The following is a 23,558-nucleotide window of genomic DNA, read 5'->3' on the forward strand; positions in this document are numbered from 1 at the left end:
GACAGATCGAACAGTTTGGAGCCGAGATGGGTCGGACCTGAGCAAGTCCTTCTTGCAACGAGGACGGCTGTGCGAGTCTCGAACAAGAAGAATTGGATCCATTCCTTGCACTGTCGAAAGGTACCGCCCGGATTGGTGGAGTCTGCCGTGCTGACCGATCAACGAGACATCCTAGCAGCAGAGACAGGCCGTGCTGCAGAGCCAAACGACACTGAGGAGCTCTTTTCGGACCACACGACTTCTGGAGGAAGGCGATATCATCTGCGACCAAGGAAGTGAGGTTTCCAGTACCGGGACATACTGTCAGAACGGCCCTTGGGTTAGTGAAACGGAGAGCCGATGAGGCAAGGGGGGGGGATCAGCCCTGCATTAGTGTAGTGACACCCGTCTTGGCCCGCTGGTGAAGAAATCAACCACTGCCCAAGGGGAAGAGTTCTGACAGACCTTTTTAGTTTCAGGAAGATACCAGGGTATTGTTTCCTTTGACATGGAGAAGAAGAAAATTCTTTGTGCACTGGGGTTCATGCTAACAGTAGCTATCATAGGTATAACCACATGGTTTGTGGAGGAGGCAACTCCTGCCCGAGAGACACTTGTGTTGACGACTCCAGTGCCTGCGGAGCACTACTTTTACACATTGCCATACCAAGAGTTGAAGCATCGACAATCCTATTTGAATAACACTTTCATTCAGATGCTGCATCACACCCACGTTGCTACAAATGCTACGAACTGTTGGATATGTGGGATGATGCCAGCCCATCAGAAGAAAGGAGGTACGCCATTCATACCCCTTCCTTTCTCTCACAATGGCTCTTGTAGAGCATGGTACACTCTGTTGTTTGCCACTCGAAAACCGACAGTGGGACGATTGCTTTTCAGACTTAATAAAGAATGCCATCAGGACAAGAATGGATATCCACAAGCGAATGGGACAATTTGGGAATGGGAAGAGTACCGACCGGACAATGAATCCATTCCCTATATCTTCACGAATACCAGAGACACTGTGGGGAAGGAAAAATTTGTAATCCAAGTGGCACAAGCCCAAGCGGACCTGTGCGTCCAGAGTGTGGGTTTTATCCCTGTCGGTGTCAGTGATTGTATAACTGTGTTAAACATTGATGGGTTAAATAATAGCACCTTCCTAGCATCCCATAATACCTATTTTGTATGTGGAAATAAAGGTTATTACCGTTTGCCGGCTGGGTGGTCTGGGGTATGCTATGTATCATTCCTATTACCTCCTGTATTTCTAGCACCCGCGTCATATCATAAGGATTTGAAGTTGTTGAATAATGTGACTGTAAATAGATATAAACGTACTTTATCTATTAATGAGTTGGATCAAACTGATACTAGCTTGCAACAGTATATTGATTTCAACTTAGGACTGTTTTTCTTTGTTGGAGCTGCTTTGAATAGTAGGAAGATCCGAAGATTAACAAGAGTGGTAGAAGCTGTGACTAATCAGACTGCTGCTGCTCTTGGGAATATTACGGAAGAATTACAGATTACCAGGATTGTTGCATTACAGAATCGTATGGTATTGGATGTGATGCTAGCTGATCGAGGAGGAGCCTGTAAAATTATTGGAAGTAGCTGCTGTGTGTTCATCCCTGATCATACGCCATCCGTTTATAACGCCATTAATAAGCTGCATAAAATAGCAGCTGAAATCCACACGGAAAACGGCACTTGGTCCTTTTCTGGATGGTTTTGGGCGTTGGTTACTGCCTGGGGATGGAAGGTCTTAACTGGTCTCTGCATTATTGTAGCAATTCTGTTCCTTCTCTGTATGTGTATTCAATGTGGACCATTGTGCTGTTCCGTATGCATTTCATTTTGCATTCCAGATAAGAAAGCTATTGCCGATGTTGCCCGCCAGAAGGGTCTAGCTAAAGAGGTTAAAGGAATGATGATAATTGACATATACGATGATTATTCTTGGAAACCGGATGTCTTCAGTAAATGCTGAAAGGGTCGTCTGTTGTAAATTAAGGCAGAATGTGATTAAGCATTCACTGAAAACATTAGTGTTTCCCTTTTATCGTGTTTTCCTCATTATGTTGGCCGAAGTCCGGACTCCATTTTGTATTGACATGCTGCCATGTGCTCACCACGAGGAGAGTCCGACCTCTGTGTTAGTTGCTCTTGTAATCTGCCTAGCAACAGTTATAAATAGCTCTCTTGTCCATCTGGCGCATGCCCAGACTTGACCACATCTGTTATAATTAGCTTTGCTTGACCATGTGTTTTCGCGGGCTCAAGGAGTGTGTTAGCTCCGCCCATGTATTGATTTGGTATCGAGAATGACCCTAAATGGTAATGTTCTTCGACTTCATGTGGTATCCACCCACTCATGAGCCCCTCTGTTGTGTATAAAAGGGGACAATGTACGCAAGTTCTGTGTGCTACTCCTTGCAATACTGAAGAGTGTTGTGTGGATTGTAGGACCACCCTTAAGGGTTAATAAACGTTGTTTTTGTACTTTGCAGTTTCCGTGCCAACTTCCTTATAGATATCGTTACAGAAGAGCGAACCCTTGTCTCTTGCGGGCCTAGCTGGGGCTTGTATTCATCAATTGGCGCCCGTCACGTGGGGCTCATCGGCGACTCGGATGCTCGAAGGACTGGTCGCGACGAAGGTGAGGAGTTTGGCCGGGGACGTGATCACTGCCAGCGGCGTCTTAGCCCTGGCATCCCGAGGTTTTTCTTCCTTCCCTTCCGAGCTGACCATCTGGGTGGCGCCGGTCATCGACTGAGACCTCTTCTGTCGGTCCTGCCGTGAGAGCCGTTTGGGCGATTGTGGAGCTTGGCAGTTGGAACCTGGACTCTTGATTGGTAAGAACCGTTGTACGGTACTTGCTCCGAGTTTTGAAGCCTGGTCTGGCTATTTGAGTTTGATTGATGGTGACTAGTCATATTTTGAATTTGTCTTTGTGAAAATATATGCGTTGCAACACATATAGGCAGGTAATGTGGAGAAATTTCTCCGGAGCTGTGTAAACTTGGAACGGCGCAACGATTAAGTGCCATTTTTCTTGATAATACTGCATATTTTGCATTATTCCCAGCATGCCTGCTTTTAGCGCACTCCGTAAGTGGTGCTGCTGTTTGGGTAACCGGTTGAACCTCGAGGAATCTGCTCCAGCTCCCCCAGAGGGGACTCCTAATAGGGATATGTACGTGAAGCATGGTCTTTCTTCCATAATGTACAGCACGTTATGGAGGAAATATACTAGGAAGGATCCTGAGTTGCGATGGCCTTTGTATGGATCGTTTGATATACGTAAGATTGAGTATGTGGAACAGTGTATGTGTAAGCGACGTGCTCGTCAGGATATGTTTGAGTGTGTGCGATTATGGGTGAAGGAAGTGCGTGAGCGAGAGAAACGTGAGAAAGCGCTGTTTGATAAGGAGCAACGAAAGAATGATCATATGCGAGCGCAGGAAGCGAAGCATCGGGAGGACAAAGAGCAAACGGACAGACAAGAGAAAGAGCGTAGGCTGCAAGTTTCGGGTCAATATGTTGTTCGCCAGCCGCTTTATCCTGTCCTTAATAATCCTGATGATGATTTTTATTTGCTAGATCGCTCTCCGCCCCCTTATGTTGGCGCATCCGCTCCGCGGCCGCAAGATTCTGACCCGGCTTCGGGTAAGGTAGACACACGGTCCATGCTGCCGGCCGAGCAAATGGCTGAGCTTCGGCAAATTTCCTTCCGTGCGCTTAAAGGCAAGGTATCCATGGAGGAATTATTTCAAATTTGGGGGCCATGGCAGGAGAGAGATAAAGTGTATTTTCTGGGTCATTTCGCGGATGAAGTGATTAATGCTTTCCGAAAATATTCTCATGTTTTTGAGCCTGACGAAGTGTCTTCGGATGCCAGAGCAATACGTAACGGTGCTTTTTCTCCCTCTAAGGCTCCTGAGGCGGCTCGGCGGCTGTTCGCCTTGCGGGACGAGGTGCTGGCCCTTCGAGAGAAAGCACGCCAACGAGCGGAGGAGGAGAAGCGGTCGGATTCAGTTGCGGCAGGGGGCCACCCATCCACCTCCCAGTCAGATAAGGATGATGTAGTGCATGCTAAACCGATGCGAGAGGCGGCACCTTTGTATGTCCCTCCGAAAGGAGCAGGGACTAGCTCGGACATTAACTCCGCCGATGCTAGGGGATATTTTGTGTATAATTGGGTTTATACTCCTTGGCATAGGGCCGATGTTATGGCGTTAAAGAATGCATTGCCTGACCCCCGCAAGAATCCAGCGGCCTTCTATGAAGAAGTCGAGGGGGCCTTGAATTCTTGCATTATGACCTTAGCGGATATAGATCTGTTCTTTGGCCTTATTCTACCACCGGACACGTGGCGGTCTGTCCGAAAGGTGGATGATGCAGTTGCTTTTAAGGCCCGGTGGTCTGAGCTTGAGGATGAGGATAGGGAACGGAAGCCCGCACAGAAACCACCCCAGAATATTCTAGATCTCCCTGCTGCTATTGTGGCTAAATTGAAAACAATAATCCCCCCTAAAAAGATTGACTGGAATATGTTAGCGGCATGTAAGCAGAAAGTTGATGAGTCAGTTGCAGATTTCTTCACGCGCTTCGAAGAAACGTTCCATGACTTTAGTGGCCAGTCGCTTACCGACGACACAGGCCGCCACCTTTTCGCGGACAAATATGTGGCCAATCTGCTGCCGGCAGTTGCGGCCCGGTTAAAAGCGAGTGAGAGTTCTTGGTCCTCCGCGACACCGACGGCCCTTCTGACCATCGCTCAGTATTATGAGCGTCAAGAGCACGAGGCGAAGGGCCAGGAGGAGAAGAAATCGAAAGATCTCAAAACCAAAGTGATGTTAACACAAGTATATGGCCCGCCCCGCCGGGGTAATAATAATAGGGGAAGGGGCGGATCTTATGGTCCCCCTTCGGGCCGATCTGATTTGAATAAGAACCAATGTGCGTACTGTAAGCAGTTGGGCCATTGGGCCAGGGAGTGCCCAGCATTGCGTGCTTCGCGGCAGGGGCACACTGCGGGTGGCCAGAGAGGTAGAGGGGGCTTCTCGAACTTTAGAGGGAATTCTAACGATAATGTCCGTTTCGACACTGCTGGGCAGCACCGAGATAGCTCAAATGTTTTCGATCGCCAGCATCAGTATCATGTATCGGACATCGATCGCTCAGGATATCATGATTCTCAGCATGCATAGGAATGCGTAGGATGGGGGTCCGAATCAGTTGAGGTGCCGGTCGATCAGACGGGTCCTTATGTATCGGCTGAGGTTTTAGGTTCTACTGATCAGTTCCTAGTGGATACAGGAGCGACACGTAGTGCATTGTCTAGGTACTTGGTTCCGGGGGCTCCCCCATCCGGCTCAATAGTTACATCGGTAGGGTTTGACGGTACACTTTCCCGAAGCCCTCTTTCACAGCCCCTTGCATTTAAAGTTGATTGTTTTTCTGCGCCTTGTCCGTTTCTGCTTGCTCCGTACACACCGGATAACATTATGGGCCTTGATATGTTAAAGTACTTTAGGGCTACAATTCGTTGTTCCCCTGAGGGTGTGAGGGTGATTCTAAATGACAACTACCCCCGATCTGGGCGGATGTGTACGATCTCTGAGGATGCGTTGTTGGCTACCCTCCCCCAAGCTTTATGGGCGACTTCAGACACAGATGTCGGACAAATGGTGATTCCTCCGGTCCACATTAGTGTCCAGGAGGGGGCGGTGCTACCACGCCTCCCACAGTATCGTATTTCCCAGGAGGGCGAGGAAGCTCTCATACAGATTGTGCAGGATTTGATCGCAGTAGGAGTAGTGGAAGAAGTTCCCTATAATATTTGTAACAGTCCGATTCTCCCTATTCTGAAAAAGGACACGGATGCAAAGGTTTATCGGTTCATAATTGATTTGAGGGAGGTAAACAAGATCGTGATACCTCAGTACCCGGTGGTTTCCGATATCACGACGTTGCTTACCTTGGTCCCGCCTACGGCGACCGTGTTCTCAGTGATTGATTTGAAAAATGCCTTCTTTTCTATTCCCATTCACCCTGATAGCCGATTTCTTTTTGGGTTCACACTAAACAATAGATCTTATCGTTTTTGTAGAATTCCCCAGGGCTACACAGAAAGCCCTAGTATCTATAGTCAGGCTTTGAAGCGACAGTTGGATTCCTTTGTTTTACTCGAGGGGGTCGCCCTCATTCAATATGTCGATGACATCTTGTTGGCGGCTGACACCCTGGAGTTGTGCGAGAAAAGCACGCTATCCCTACTTTCCTTTTTAGCCTCCCACAATCACAAGGTCTCTAGGAAGAAATTGCAATTCTGTAGACCAAAGGTGACTTATTTGGGTCACCTTTTGTCTAAGGAGGGGCGTGCACTCACACCAGATCGTATCCAAGTAATCTTGGACACACCAAGGCCATCCACGCAGAAGGATGTGCGTGCATTTTTGGGTCTTGTTTCTTTTTGTAGACAGTGGATATTGGGGTTTTCACACACGGCTAAGCCATTACTAGCCCTCTTGACAAAAGATACGCCTATCCCAATCCCTTGGTCAGATGAGTGTGATGCTGCTTTTCAGCAATTGAGACAGGCCCTTTGTTCAGCACCAGTGTTAGGGACCCCTGATTATGCAAAACCCTTTTCGTTGTATGTGCATGAGAAAGATGGATGTGCATTATCAGTTTTAGTACAGATGCATGGTGATAAGCAGCGCCCTTGTGCATACTTTTCGGCTGTACTTGATCCTGTCGCCCGAGCATTGCCGGGGTGTTTTCGCTCGGTTGCGGCGACAGCTGTGTCAATACGGCAGAGTGAAGGAATTGTATTGTCCCATAAACTGTTGGTGTTAGTTCCCCACGCTGTTGATGCCCTGCTTAATCAAACAAAGACGCAGCATTTGACCAGTGCCCGTTTAACGGGATATGAGTTGACGCTTTTAGCTCCTCACATTACGTTGAAAAGGTGCGTGACATTAAACCCGGCCACATTGTTGCCATACCCCGAGACACAGCCTGAGGCACAGAAAGCGCATGATTGTATTCTTGTGACTGAGGAACAAACAAAGGGTCGTATTGATCTCCAGGATACGCCCTTTTCAGAGGTAGATGGAGAGTTGTGGGTAGATGGATCATGCCTGAAGCTACCAGATGGTACGACTTCAGCAGCATATGCAATTACCACGTTACAGACGATAGTGGAGACAGCACGCATACCACAGAAATCAGCCCAAGCAGCGGAACTGATAGCGTTAACACGAGCGTGTGAGCTTAGTACAGGATTGTGTGTGAATGTTTACACAGACAGCCGCTATGCCTTCGGAGTAGCGCACGATTTCGGCCTACTCTGGAAGGAGAGAGGGTTTCTAACGTCACATGGGGTGCAGATAATGCATGGGGAGTTAGTCCACAATCTTTTAACTGCATTGACATACCCAAAGAAAATTGCCATTGTTAAGTGTAGTGCCCATAGGAAAGTAGTTGATAAGGTTGGAGAAGGGAATGCGTTAGCGGATCGAGTAGCACGGGAGACTGCGATGCAGCCCGGTACTACTGCCATGTATGTAGTGAAGTCACAGGTGGAGAGATGGCATGATGCGAAGGAGGAAGTGCGAGAAATACAAAAGACCGCTTCTGACGAAGAGCGGGAACAATGGGCTAGCGAAGGAGAACTGGATGACGAGGGTTGCTGGAGAAATAAGCAGATGGATAGATGGAAATTACCCACGGCTTTTGTACAACCTATGGTCCAGATGGCACATGGGCTAGCACATGTTGGAGCTTCCGCAATTGTGAAATTGCTTACCCAAGTCTGGGAGCATCCAGAGATTGCTAGCACGGCAAAGAGGGTGGTGCAGACCTGTATGATCTGTCTGAAGTATAACCCAGGGAAAGGCACGCGAACTCCAGCAGGAGGATTTGCGACACCCACTGCACCCTTTGAGGTTCTGCAGATGGATTACATCCAGCTTGAGCGCTGTAACAATTTGAAGTATGTTCTAGTAGTGGTTTGCGCCTTTAGTAAATGGGTCGAGGCGTACCCTGCGAAAGACAATACTGCAATGACTACAGCGAAGCTATTGCTGAAAGAGTTTTTCCCCCGATACGGCGTCTGTAGACTTCTGTGGAGTGATAATGGCCCTCACTTTGTAGCGGATGTTATAAAGTATGTCTTGAAGGGCCTAGGCATCACCCAGAAGTTTCACGCCGTGTTCCACCCTCAGTCTGCAGGACTAGTCGAGAAATATAATGGTACACTGAAGCTTAAGATTGCCAAAATTCAAGCTTCAACGTCTTTGACTTGGCCAGACGCTTTGCCACTGGCGTTATTGTCAATTAGGTCGGTGCCACACTCCCGAACCGGCCTTACACCCTATGAGATTGTATTTGGACGCCCAATGAATATTTGGGGTCCACCAAGACCTAAGGCTGTGTATGATGTACCTTGTGTGATGATGAGTGATTATCTGGCACAGTTAACGGATAACTTGGTTTCTATTCATCAACAGGTCCGAGAGGCGCTCCCTGATCGGTCTACCGGTGAAGGACATGGTCTCCGGCCTGGGGATCATGTCATGCTGAAGGTTTTCGACAGATCGAACAGTTTGGAGCCGAGATGGGTCGGACCTGAGCAAGTCCTTCTTGCAACGAGGACGGCTGTGCGAGTCTCGAACAAGAAGAATTGGATCCATTCCTTGCACTGTCGAAAGGTACCGCCCGGATTGGTGGAGTCTGCCGTGCTGACCGATCAACGAGACATCCTAGCAGCAGAGACAGGCCGTGCTGCAGAGCCAAACGACACTGAGGAGCTCTTTTCGGACCACACGACTTCTGGAGGAAGGCGATATCATCTGCGACCAAGGAAGTGAGGTTTCCAGTACCGGGACATACTGTCAGAACGGCCCTTGGGTTAGTGAAACGGAGAGCCGATGAGGCAAGGGGGGGGGGATCAGCCCTGCATTAGTGTAGTGACACCCGTCTTGGCCCGCTGGTGAAGAAATCAACCACTGCCCAAGGGGAAGAGTTCTGACAGACCTTTTTAGTTTCAGGAAGATACCAGGGTATTGTTTCCTTTGACATGGAGAAGAAGAAAATTCTTTGTGCACTGGGGTTCATGCTAACAGTAGCTATCATAGGTATAACCACATGGTTTGTGGAGGAGGCAACTCCTGCCCGAGAGACACTTGTGTTGACGACTCCAGTGCCTGCGGAGCACTACTTTTACACATTGCCATACCAAGAGTTGAAGCATCGACAATCCTATTTGAATAACACTTTCATTCAGATGCTGCATCACACCCACGTTGCTACAAATGCTACGAACTGTTGGATATGTGGGATGATGCCAGCCCATCAGAAGAAAGGAGGTACGCCATTCATACCCCTTCCTTTCTCTCACAATGGCTCTTGTAGAGCATGGTACACTCTGTTGTTTGCCACTCGAAAACCGACAGTGGGACGATTGCTTTTCAGACTTAATAAAGAATGCCATCAGGACAAGAATGGATATCCACAAGCGAATGGGACAATTTGGGAATGGGAAGAGTACCGACCGGACAATGAATCCATTCCCTATATCTTCACGAATACCAGAGACACTGTGGGGAAGGAAAAATTTGTAATCCAAGTGGCACAAGCCCAAGCGGACCTGTGCGTCCAGAGTGTGGGTTTTATCCCTGTCGGTGTCAGTGATTGTATAACTGTGTTAAACATTGATGGGTTAAATAATAGCACCTTCCTAGCATCCCATAATACCTATTTTGTATGTGGAAATAAAGGTTATTACCGTTTGCCGGCTGGGTGGTCTGGGGTATGCTATGTATCATTCCTATTACCTCCTGTATTTCTAGCACCCGCGTCATATCATAAGGATTTGAAGTTGTTGAATAATGTGACTGTAAATAGATATAAACGTACTTTATCTATTAATGAGTTGGATCAAACTGATACTAGCTTGCAACAGTATATTGATTTCAACTTAGGACTGTTTTTCTTTGTTGGAGCTGCTTTGAATAGTAGGAAGATCCGAAGATTAACAAGAGTGGTAGAAGCTGTGACTAATCAGACTGCTGCTGCTCTTGGGAATATTACGGAAGAATTACAGATTACCAGGATTGTTGCATTACAGAATCGTATGGTATTGGATGTGATGCTAGCTGATCGAGGAGGAGCCTGTAAAATTATTGGAAGTAGCTGCTGTGTGTTCATCCCTGATCATACGCCATCCGTTTATAACGCCATTAATAAGCTGCATAAAATAGCAGCTGAAATCCACACGGAAAACGGCACTTGGTCCTTTTCTGGATGGTTTTGGGCGTTGGTTACTGCCTGGGGATGGAAGGTCTTAACTGGTCTCTGCATTATTGTAGCAATTCTGTTCCTTCTCTGTATGTGTATTCAATGTGGACCATTGTGCTGTTCCGTATGCATTTCATTTTGCATTCCAGATAAGAAAGCTATTGCCGATGTTGCCCGCCAGAAGGGTCTAGCTAAAGAGGTTAAAGGAATGATGATAATTGACATATACGATGATTATTCTTGGAAACCGGATGTCTTCAGTAAATGCTGAAAGGGTCGTCTGTTGTAAATTAAGGCAGAATGTGATTAAGCATTCACTGAAAACATTAGTGTTTCCCTTTTATCGTGTTTTCCTCATTATGTTGGCCGAAGTCCGGACTCCATTTTGTATTGACATGCTGCCATGTGCTCACCACGAGGAGAGTCCGACCTCTGTGTTAGTTGCTCTTGTAATCTGCCTAGCAACAGTTATAAATAGCTCTCTTGTCCATCTGGCGCATGCCCAGACTTGACCACATCTGTTATAATTAGCTTTGCTTGACCATGTGTTTTCGCGGGCTCAAGGAGTGTGTTAGCTCCGCCCATGTATTGATTTGGTATCGAGAATGACCCTAAATGGTAATGTTCTTCGACTTCATGTGGTATCCACCCACTCATGAGCCCCTCTGTTGTGTATAAAAGGGGACAATGTACGCAAGTTCTGTGTGCTACTCCTTGCAATACTGAAGAGTGTTGTGTGGATTGTAGGACCACCCTTAAGGGTTAATAAACGTTGTTTTTGTACTTTGCAGTTTCCGTGCCAACTTCCTTATAGATATCGTTACAGAAGAGCGAACCCTTGTCTCTTGCGGGCCTAGCTGGGGCTTGTATTCATCAAAGTGATCGGGGAAAGTATGGGTAAGTCACTGCTTTGTATTGGAGGGGGAGGTACGTGTGTTGGAACCTCTACTTCTGCCTTTGCTGTTGTTTCCTCTATAACCCCCTCTGAAGTAAGTTTTGGAACCTGAGGGTTGGTAATAGCCCTATAGGTGGATGCAGTTTCCGAGGAAGTATTTTTGGACTCTGCCCGATAGAAAGAGCACCGAAAGGAACCACGGCCTTGTTTAGACTGAAGGGCTCCCATAGATTTAGCCACTTCAGTATCTGTTTCCATCTTCTCAAGTGAAGAATCTACCACCGGCCCAAAAAGGTGTTCTTTATCAAAAGGTGTGTTCAAAATGGAGGTTTGAACCCTGATATGCGTAGCCAGGCGTGTCTTAAAAGGACACTAGTGTTCACCGCTCGGGGAGATGTGTCAGCAGCATTTAGGGAGCTCCTAATTTGATTGTTTGAAATTAATTGTCCCTCACGTACCAGGTCTTGCACTTTAGATGTGTGTTCTTGGGGTACAAATTGGATGAGTTGGTCCATTTCATCCCAATGCTTGTGTGTTTGATATGCGCCAGAAGTTAGCTGCGTGGGAGGCTACCCTGTAGGGTAATTGTCCTCGTATGTAGACTGAATCAGATGGTGCAGATTTGTATTTTTTATCCACTCTAGGGGTAAGGATACGTGCCCTGACAGGATCCTTAAATATCTCATCTACATGCCTGGTCATTCCCTTGAGCATGGGGAACATATGAGTTGATTTTTGTGTGCTGTTCAATGTTTCAAAAAGGAAATCCTCCTCAAGGGATTCCTTATGGAGCTGGACCCCATGGTAATTGGCAGCCCTGCCTAGCAATTCAATATAGCCTACAGTGTCGTCTGGTAGAGAGGGCCTGTTAGGATATAGATCTGGATCATTGGCAGTGGGTGAGTCAGTGTTGTAGTCATCCCACTCATCTGTAGGTCCTGGCTGATCATCATCATGATCATCATCATCCCCATCACCCTGATTGTCAGGTGTATGTGGTGGTGAGTGCTCAGGTGAAGTTGGCACAGGTAGAGACTGAGGCAAAGGTGTTGATGGAAGAGGAAGAGGAGGAGGGTTTGTTCTAATATTTCTCTTCTTCAACGGAAAATTACATTCCTCTTCGGTATTAGCCCCTCTTTTTAGAGTCACCTTAGTGGTAATGTGTCCAGTTTTTAGATGTATGACCAAAATGTTCTGTTTTGGGTCCGGTTTTTCAAGCAGATTGCCGAAACTATGCTTTTTAGGTGACTTTTGTGTATCAGCCTGTTTTGGCGCTGAAGGTTTCGGTGCCGACGGTTTCGGGGTTGTTATTTTTGGATCCGAGGTGGTTTACGGTGCGGAGTGGTGATGGTCGGAGCCGGACTTGGTCTTCGACCCCGCAGCCTTTGGCTCGGTGCCCAACTTGGAATGGGGCCTTTCGGAGCCAGAAGACTTTTTGGTAGGCTTCAGTGCCGAGCCAGAAGGCGGGTCGTCGGAAGCGTGGTCTCGGTGTCGACCGGGGTCCGAGGGCGCGGGTTGGGCCAGAGCCTTCTTGTTCGTTTGACTTGTGAGTCGGGCGAGGTAGGGACTATACTTACATTATGTTGTCCATGCGGGATGTCTTCATCCTGGTCGGGGCTATCGTCGGAAAGGGAGATTTGTTCCTGTTCCTCCTCGGCTCCAATAGCACCATCGGCTTCTTCATCCGATTCAAGTCCAAAGAGGTCCAGAATGGAGCCTGCGTGTTGGCTCCGCATGTCACGTCGTCGAGCCAGACGGTCACAAAGTCTTTTTGGAGTGGAAAGCTCAGCACGCGTCACAGTCCTGTTCACTGTGTTCCAGTGACAAACACAGGTTGCACAATTCGAGTGAGTCGGTGCGCTGGTATTTCACGTGGCACAGAGGACAGAATTTAAAGGGAGTTTGTTCCATCGAATGCAAGTCTAACCGGGGCCCAGGCCCAACGGCCTACCACGAGCTCTCCGATCGAAATAGGGTTTTTACAAATAAACATGGAGAACGCGATCGGAAACAATACTGTTGAGATGAGTGTTCTACTCACCGAGAGAAACCGAAGGATCGGCATCGAACTGGAGCGCAGAGAGTTACATCCGAACCCGATGGTGGAAAAAAAAAAATCTGAATATGGAGTCGATGACCATGCACACTATCACCGAAAGGAGGAGTCACCTACCTCGTGACTAGGAAGACTTCTTTGAAGAAAAACAAAGTGCAAACATCCGGGCCCAACACTAGACACAGATGTATGCATAAGCATGAGATCTACAGCTCACATACCTCGAACAGTATCTTTCTTTCATTATTTAGGAATTTTGCTCGTTGTAATGGGGCATGAGAAGGGTAAATGGCACAGAGTGCAAAATTTGTGGGCAGCCGGCGATGTAATACTCAAATTTGAGGATTCAACTCTATAAAAGCAAGTGCCTATCAGTTGGCACGCACATATGGAGCCGGAGTTTGGGGCTATGACGCCTCTGTGAAACTTCATGTAGCTGAGAACAGATTCTTGTGTATGCTTTTAGCCATCCCTAAATCTTATTTGAGTCTCATCGCACACTTGGAACTGGGAATAGGATTCATGGAGGATCAGATTTCCATGGCACCACTTTTACTGTGGTTAAAGTTAGGATGTACCCGTAAGGCAGGTTTTGCAAGGCAGGTGCTGGCGGGCTGTTTAAAATTAGATAGCATGACCTATGTAAAAAATACTTTTTACATCCTGGATATAGTCTCCTTTTTGAATAGCTGGAAAGCATTGGAAGTCACTTTAAAATGTAAAGTAATTTTGAATCATTTAGAGAGGGAATTAGACTTGAAAGGTCCCTTGGTATGCTTTCAGTTTTTAGGCACATGCAAATCTTTACATCCCCTGGCAAGGAACCCTTGTTAAAATGGATAACCAACCCAGAGCATAGATTTTATCTCACCAGGTTAAGACTGAATACAGTTTATTTTTTAATAGTCTACTCCTCAGGAGGCACCTGGTTCGCTTCCCTCCCATGTTGTCATTGCTACTCTGTTGCCACCCAATCCATTTTATGCTTTTTTTCACTTTTTATGATTGTTTTAGACTGCGCTTTCTACGCTCAATTCTTTTGTATAAGCACCTTACTTCCTATAAATAGCGGCTGATCTACCTGCAAAGTTTATCATCATTTAAAATGTTCACTGCTGCACTTAACTATATTGTTGCTGCTATCAAACCGAGACATTATGCAGTTTAAAGATGAATTTCATTATGTCTTTTAAAAATTAATGTGATTTATGTTTTTTTTTTAAATTACCTTTGATGTGTACAATGTAAATGGTTTTTCATTTTATGTTTTTATGGTTGAAATTTCGCCGACTAATTTGACTGGCAGAATTCCAGTGAGCATATGGCGTCCAATGTCTACCAGGCAACTAAACAAGACCAGTGCTTCCTAAGCATTTAATGCAAGTCAGAGCCTGTGATGCACACCAACAGACCGGTATCAACTAGGCTTTGTCCAGCCATCCCTTGTACGCTACTGACCATCAGGCCTTACTCATCAGCAGCAGCAGTGGCCACAATAACCCTGATGTAGGGCATGGTCATGAGGCACAAGTTGGTTACTGACAAGCACGAGTAAAGTGTTTTTTTCATGGTTCTTTTTATAATCCCAGAATTTTGCAGCTAAAGACAAAGATAACGGATGAGGATAATGGACCAATGGCAAGATACAAGCTGCAAGAACTGTTTGTGTCAACCTACTAAACACTTCTGTCAACAGATTCATACTGGAAATATTAGCTTGTTGGGCTGGACCATCTTTAGTGGCCGTCACACCTTCATTTAACTAAATCTTGAGTGTTAATCTGGTTTTCACATTGAAGTTAGTGTTTTGTGTCAGTCATGTCCATCAGTGGCTGGAAAGCATTGAACTGATATTAATAAGAAAGAGCTTTCAAATGCTCAATGCTCATGGGCACACAACGTCTCATAACATCAAGATGGCGTGGCCTATTCCGCTCCAGCTCCAAATAAAGGAGATCAGCACTAACTTTGCGTTCTTTTCCCACCTGCCACGACCAGGTGTACTGCATGCAGATGGCATCAATAAAACTGACTTTGTGCCCTGGAGCGAATCCCAGGCACATATTATAATTTTATTGTCCACACTTGGTGAGAGATGCAGGAGAAAAATATTTAAAACTGCACAATGTGTGCCGCAAATAAACATGGTATTTTAAAATCAAGTGAAGGGCTACGAGGGACAAATGTTATGGTTAGGGAGGGATGGCCTCATGGGAGGTGGTAGCTAACCTTTCACAGCATCGTAAATGCACATTCTGCAAAACCAATGCTCAATGAAACATACTTACTCCCGGTATTCTCAAAAAGCACTTTATCATTTAAGCCAAGACGAAGTTCTGGCATCCCTGAGAGAAAAACCCTCATTTTGATGGACCCCACTATCTCACTCCGTAACACGTTTCCATTGGCACTAACCTAAGAGAAAAGAAACAAAGAAGGCATAAAATAAATTCATGGAACAATGTGCCCAATTGATGTTCAAAGCTGTGTTTTGTTTTTAATTCTTCAGATATATGAAAAGGACCGCAATCCAAAATGGCAGACTTCTGGAAGGTGGCTCTGACAAACTGAGCCAGCAGCCACTTCATGAATGTTGTAAAAGGACTACACAGAACGTGGAAAGACAGCTTTTGTGAACAAGAACTCTTAGAAACTCTTAAGTAGTGAAGAATTTGAACGATTGTGCAACATGGCTAGGATAACACATGTTACCCTTGTCCCTTGTATTCACCCATTCCTAGTTGCTGGTAACTAAATGAGAAGACACACTCTTGTCCCGCATATGCCTGCTATTGATGCAAGTTCTCATTCTCAGTGTCTTTCAGAAGCACTGGTAATGAAATTCCTCAGGCAAAGAAGAACAATACATGTTTTAACCACTTGAGACTTGTATTACATTTAACATAGGATTACTAGTATCTAAAATAATTTTTATTACAAAGGTTATGATTTGGTTTACTGTAGGGTTAGATACCAGATGAACCAGGTGCAATGCTATGCAAGCTGTACAGTAATAAAACAGGAGATAAATTCTGTAGGAAAGTGCCCTTTCTGCATGGTTGCCCCTAACTTTTTTGTAAAGATACCTGATGCAATTGGATCCCTGCCAATAAGGTTCCCAGGACCTGTGTTCTTTCCCTAAACTGTACCAATGTTTCCAGAACTGGCACAACTCTGGCCCACCTGTAAGCCTATAGCCAGGGGAAGGCTGCAGCAGGCATTATGCCCCACCCTCACAGACCTCTCACCACAAACATGCACCACTGCCATTGCAGCCTCTGTGTTTTTAGTTCAGCTAAAAGTGAAGAGTCGCCATGGCACACATCCCTGTGTGCCATGTCTGTCTAGCACTGCATGAGGCATAGGTAAGTCACCCTTAAGGTAGGGTGCACTATGTCTCATATGAGGACATATCGGTGTGAGCAGACAGGCCCCTATAATACCCAAGGCCATTCGTAGATATTATAAGTGCTCAGTAAAGCCATCCTGAGTATGTGGTCTCAAAACTGGTAATTTAGAAATTCCTAGCACATAATGGCTTTACCGATAGCTGGAATCTTTGGTATCAAACATCTCAGAATAATAAACTGGTAGTCATTCCAGTGTCAAATTTATTATTCTCTGCACTCAGGGGTCCCTTCTAGAGGGGACCTCTGAACCAAACCAGCCTCTGGTGGGGTTCCGACTGGTGACCACCAGCCTGCCACCACGAGACTTCTGGAACCCTAGGGTGGGAGCCTTCGCTCCTTGGGCCCAGAAACAAAGTCTTTCCTGGGCGGTGGTGTTTACACCTCCACCAGGTCAGGAAGAGCCATGTGTGGCAGGGGAGCTTCAAAGGCCTTCCTGTCTCACCCCTTTTCAGCTGGAAGACAGGCAAGAAAAAGTAGACCAGCCCAGAAGGTGTGCCCGTCTCTGCCAACCCCAGCCCTCAGGTGGGGGAGGCGAGGGGAAGCCCACTTCACTGCCTGCCATCATGCGGATGGAAGGCACCCTCCCATCAAGGATAGGGTTGAGCACCCTAAGGGTCTAGTCACCCTAAGGGTAGTAGCCCTTTGACTACTAACTTGAGAACCCTAAAATGCCCCTAAATACATTGTTTAGGGTACGCTATGAATCCAGAAATTAGATTTGACGTGACAAAAAGAAGAAGGACCGAAGAGTCGTGATGTAGAAGAGGAGGGTAATGACAACGGCTTTAGCTCCAATACTACCGACCTGTCTACTGCTCAGTAACCCCTAAAAGCAAAACTGGCGTTTCCTGTAGCCAGCAGCCTCCAAGAACCATGAGGATCTGCTCTGCCGTCCCAAAGAACTCTGATCTCCCGTGGACACCAGATTTGTCCAACAGCAGCCCAGGCCAGGACTGCAGATAAAACATAACGTGTATTTGTAAAGCGCACGTTCAACCTCAATGGGGTATCTTGGCGCTGAAAAACAGATGTTTATTGTCACCCAACTCAATGATACTCATTTTATTGACCTTAGAAAGGATGAGTGGACCCGCCGGGATTTGAACCTGTGACCATGAGGTCGAACACATGCCCCTGCAGTGGATGCATTAGTCTACTAAGCCACCAGTCCCGGCAGATCTTAGCTGGATCCGCCACCAGACGCCCACCGCTCGATTATGAGTGGCCCAACACCCCAGCGAGGTTCCCCCCCGGCAATCGTGACCTGTGTTCCTGTGTTTCAGCATTGGCTGACCTCCTCTGACCTTCTCCTCATGCCTGCAGCCTCATCCTGAAGGGTACCCCTGACTTCGACTGGAACCTGTGAGAAGAATCTGACACGAAAAGACACCCCTGCACCTGCAGTCCCTGAATCGTGAGGTGCCCAACCGACAGTGTCCTGGTGTCCAACAACTCCTGTCTTCTGGCTCCAGCCTGTAGTACTTTTCTCTGACCAGCAACGTCCATAGGATAGCACTGGGCCGACCCCTCCTCGGTACCCTGCACTGGGCCGCCCTGGCGCCGCTGGTGGTGTGGACTTGGTGCTAACCTGGGACCCCCTTTGCCCTTACCTTAACCCCAGGAGATTGCCAGCAAAGTAAGTTCCTTACTTTCAGCCCACTAGCTCGGTAGCAAGTGCCTCCATCATTACCTATGAATGTGCTATTTTCTCTCATATTTTAATGCATTTTACCAGTTAGAGATGTGGCTTTAAATAGATTTTGTAGGAGGCTGACTAGTCATGTACTGCATCTAAGGTGTACCATATGCAAATAGGCCAGACAACCCTTATATGTTTACAGGGGTTTTCTTAAAAATAAATTCCAAATCCTCTTCCTGTGGTAGTGTGGTCGAACAGTTTGAGCTTATCAGAGGGGAGTGTTAGGCATTTGTTGCGCACAAAGAGACAATAAATGAGGCCCAAACTCCATAAGAAATCGGAAACCAATTTAGAAAAATAACAGATTTTTATATTGAATTAAGACACCAAGATCTTCGGGATCAGTTAAGTACTTTTTAGGTCTCGCCTAACGTTGCAGCGCATGCGCTGCTCGCTCGGCGAGACATATTGTGAAAGAGGAGATTTCAGAAGGGTACTTCAAGCCCCGCCCATCATTTTCATTGGGTCGCGTCAGCGTTTATGCTAAAAGCTGGCTTCCCATTGAAAATTATGCTTTTTGGCCACTGCCCTTTCTCCCTTTCGTGCGGCCCATGCGGACTGGCTCCTCTGCTTCATGGCTGTCGTGAAGCAATTTCTTATCTCAACATCAGCCGCGTGTTTATTTTTGCACTGCGCTTTCACTTAAAGTGAAAGCGTGATGCAAATATAAACAAGCGGCTGACTTCCCGCAATGGCAAGCGCGTGTTTCCCTTTTGTCCTGCCAAATTATACATTTTAACAAGTTCTCCCGAGACTATTAAGTGTATTAGTTTACATCACACGTGGGTCCGCGGGGAACGGCTTCGTTCACAGATGCAGCGGGCTTGGCAGCTCGACGGCCCGCGCCTTTTAGTTTCTTCCCAGATCCTGTGACCCGGTGCAACCTTTGCTCTGCCTCTCCCGGCAAGGGTTGAAGGAAGCCCGAGCAAGTGACTGATGATCACTGTCAATACAGCCCACAGACAATCTGCGAATCAGCTTAGCAGCCGCTTCCCCTCCCCCTCCTCCCAGGAGCCAATGCAAATAGGCCCTCGCTAATTGGCCGAGGTGCCAGGCCTGCGCTGGCATCATGGCCTTTGTTGTCATCTCCAGCTCCGAGACGGTAATCGCTGCGGGCTTGTGAGGGAAGCGGAGTTCCACAGGAGGAGTTCCCTCCTTTAATATACACATCACAGCAAATACAGGATTTAGGAAAATGTTTCCCACGTAGGTAGCAATTTCAAACGGCTAACTTTTGCAAATAAAAATGTTAGCTAAACAATGCAGCTTTTCTGCACCCGCTTCATAGATTGTGTGTGTGTCTGTGTTTTTCTCTCTCAAGGCAGAATGTTAGAATTCTGTTATTTTTCCCCGAAAATGCAGTTTTTGCGCCTCTGCAAATGGAAAGAATCGCAACAGTTGTGTTATTGTACCGTAGTCGATAAAGAGCTTTATTTGAATTTATCGTACATAAAGATGCATTCTAGCTTTGCAGTGGTTACTTTAAACTTTGGCTGGGGGATGGTGTTGCATGCACACGAGGAAACGTGTAGCGATGTTTCTTAGCCATCATCACGATTGTGTTTATGGGTGTAGGTAGTTATGTACATGTGTTTCTTGTTTAACTTTATACAAACACAAATGATGCACATGGTTAGTAATTTTACCGAATCAATCTGGCGTCTTTTAATACATTTCAAGCATATGTGGTATAATGTTACACATTTGCTGTTTTTGGATGGAGAGAAGAGCGAACGATTTATGTTCAACTTAAAGCCTGATCAGACTAAAATGCTGCTCACCTGTGAAATATGCATCCAATTTAGGGCTCTTGACAAGATTTGCTGTCTTTTGTGCTCATGTACGAGCCCTCGTTAAGAAGATCGTATTTCTAAAACTGATAAATGAAACAACTATGGGGGAACACTGTTGAGCTCCATAACAATAGATTTGATTTTCTGATAATTATTTAATGTGCAAAGTTATTGTGGAATTCACTTTTAATTTGAACAACCAGTCTAAAAGAAAATCTGCTTTAAAACGATTGTTAGTTTGTAGTGTTACACAACATTATCCCACCTCTTGTCAGCGGAGTGTGTCCATTGACTTGTTTTTTTCAAAGTACCTCCAGCTACATTTGACTGGTCATATACGCTATTTTAAAGTTGTATTTGTTGACAGGAGTCTTTTCAGTGCCTTCTAAACTTTCTGGATGTTTTTGTTTATAGACACGTGTTAATAGCACCGTTGAGGTCTAGGATTAATTACTGTGTATGAAACCAGGGTTTTTGAGTGCTGACATTCTTCCTGAAGAAAATGAAATATTCATTTAACTTTCTGGGAAGTACTGTACGTTTGAGCACACAATGCCTGTTGGTAGCAGTGGTTACAAACAGCTGCACTTACTGTCTTAGAACTTATTTTCAGACTGTGAAGAGAGGTCTTGGAAATAATACTGCATCCTATTTGGGCAGGAATGACCCTCTCGGTGGACTTCCATTTCAAAATACTTTTGCTCGGTATGAATTGTAGATGTGAGACCCTGTTTATGTTGTTCTGTTGTGGCCCCATACCATACTTGTAGTTCTGCTTCCCAGTGCCTTTTAAGGTGCGGTCACACTTGTTCTCACATGTCTCATGTTGGTGTGTATTCAAGCATCGATTTTGCTCTATGTTAGACCTGTCAGCCCTTTGGGTGGTCCCTCCTCATCATTATTTATTTTGTCCCACTTTTGCCTCAAACCCTGTTTGAATTTTTCCTTTTTGGGAACCACCAGACTTTTTCGTGTTGCTGCAGATTCAGGGAGCCATTTTAGCTACCCCTGAAACTTCTGTCTGAGGGCCTGGAGCACAAAATGGTGGCCACCTGTGACATCACCAGCATCCACTGGAACCTACCAGCACCTTCCAGAACATTCCAGGAGATTCCAGAACTCTGTGACAGTTGGAGACCGTTTAGAATGTTGGGAGGATAAGAGAGGCAGTTGGCAGTTGGAGCTGGCAGTTGGCACCTGACTGGTGAAGAGAGAGGAGCACAACAGTGAAGGAGGAAGGAGTGAAGCAGCAGGGGTGGAAACTTGTGCCTGGAGTGGGGTCCATAAACCCACCCTTGATACTTGTCCCTACTGATGGATCCCAGCCTATAGCCCTGTGTGGGAAGAAGACAGAAAAACTCATCCTAAGGACCTGAACAGCAGGAACAGGCCTTAGAACCAAGAAAGCAGCAAGATCCTGACCTGGAAACTGGTTTCCCTGGAGTCCGGCGTCGAGTAGCCTGAGACCTGGAGCCCGAGGTGGAGAAGCGGCGCTGACTGAAGTAGCAGACGTCGTACCCGGAGCCGCCTGAGGTCGTGAGAGGGCGCCGACGGAGGTCGTGAGGAATACCAGGGGTCGAGGGGGAAGTGAACCGAGGTCGAGCGAGCGGCGTCATCGGAGGAGTGAAGTCCGCCCTCCGGAGTCGTCGGAGACCGAGGTAGAGGAGCACCGGAGGTCGGGAGTGAGGATCGCACTCCGGAGTCGCCCGGAGCCTGTGAGGAGGAGCACCGGAGGTCGGGGGTGAGGATCGCACCCCGGAGTCGCCGGAAGTCGACATCGAGGCCAGGCCGGCCGACGTCATCGGAGCCGAGAGCGCCATCGGACCGGAGCCGCCCGAAGTCGACATCGTGAAGAGACTGCCCGACGCCGTCGAACCGAGGCCACCGACATCGGACCGGAACCGCCTGCCGGCGTCGTCAAAGAACTGACATTGTGCCGAGGCCGCCGAGACCGAACCGGAACCGCCTCACGGCGTCGACACGACTCCAGCGGCGTCGGAACATCAGAAAAAGGGCAGTAAGTGGAGTAGAGGGCGCCTAAGGCCCTGTGGAGACCTGAGAGACTGCTCTAAGGGGCTAGGGAGGTGCTGAAACCCACCTGACTGTGCCTGGGGTGAACTGGGACTAACCTAGAAAGGTTGTGTGGAGAGAGAAAGCCAGGGCACTGGTATTCCCCCCTTTGATCTACCTCAGTTTAGGCCTCAGCCTTGTCCCAGCCAGGGAGTAGCCCCCCTCAAGCCTTCCACAACCCTACAAGCTGTGCCTGGGCCAAATCAGCCCTTAAGAATTGAAGTGTCATCTGATTACATGAGTGTTGCTGTATACTTTTAATTATTTATTGGGGGTACTGTATTTATTGAATTTTTACCTATTTATTGCTGCACTATATTTATAGGACCACAGGACTTGTTGGTGTACAATATTTATTGGTACAGTATTTATTGCCTCAAAGTATTTAATTGTCTGTATATATTGCACTTGTATTTATGCCCTGTTATTTATGATCACCCCTATTTATTTCATCAAACAGCCAATATTTATTTGACCTGCACTAATTGACACTTGTATATTGTGATTGACCTATTTATTTTTCCAATCAGCAACTAAGAGAAAAAGATAAAGAAAGAATATTTTCATAATTTTTACGGTGTAGAGTCGTTTTTGGAACGGATGCACGCATGGTTATTGTATGGGTATATTGTATGCTTAACACTGCGCCTGTTTCCTGACCACTCGAGCCAAGCTACCACAGTGTGTCCGGAAGACCACCACCACCCTTTCTAGTGTGGGAGTGGTTTTCCAACATAAATTGGTGTTCAGTGGTGGGATAGAGCTGTGCCTACGCATACTCAACAATAACTGTGGGTAGTCCATAGGCCTACACCGGGAGTTTTCTCAAGAGCGGCCTTCCTAATTGTGGGTTTTTGTTTTTTCCAAATTTACTCTGGTGGTGGGAGGAGGTATTACTAAAGGTACCCCCCTACATTGTTACTGCACAAAACCTGTCCTCTAACCTGAGTGGGCAAGATGGAGTTTGTACTAGAAAATCTAGAAACGTACACTGTGGCCCAACTCAGGGAGTTTTGCCAGCGGGAGGGGGTGTACTGTCCCCCAGGAGCAAAGAAGGGTGCACTCCAAACCAGCTTAAGGGCTTGGGGGGAGGCACGCCGAGAAAGCAAGGCTGAGGAGGAAGACAGGGATGGAGAGCCTGACCCCGAGGGGGCTGAGATGTACCAACCTGAGGTGGGGAACCTGTCAGCAGGGCCCAGGACACTTTCTAGGAAGGGCAGCACTGTCTCTAGCGGGGGCTTATCCAGCGTGGAGTTAGCAGATCGGAGAGAGAAAAGACAGCTCACATGGGATTTAGCAAAGCTGGAGAAGGAGAAGGAGGAACAGAGGTTGGCTCATG

At 46.9% G+C, this 23,558-nt stretch overlaps 1 protein-coding gene across 1 annotated transcript in view; it reads right to left on the minus strand.

The window, feature by feature from the left end:
* The window catches only part of LOC146772364 (AP-1 complex subunit mu-1), a 160,638-nt gene that overhangs the window by 61,337 nt on the left and 75,743 nt on the right, over positions 1 to 23,558 (minus strand). Inside the window, exon 6 of the mRNA XM_085639149.1 lies at positions 15,536 to 15,662. Coding sequence (XP_085495275.1) covers positions 15,536 to 15,662 — 127 coding nt within the window. The remainder of the gene's footprint in view (positions 1 to 15,535; positions 15,663 to 23,558) is intronic.

Source organism: Triturus cristatus, chromosome 12 (assembly GCF_964204655.1).
Source record: "Triturus cristatus chromosome 12, aTriCri1.1, whole genome shotgun sequence".
Classification (NCBI taxonomy): Eukaryota; Metazoa; Chordata; class Amphibia; order Caudata; family Salamandridae; genus Triturus; species Triturus cristatus.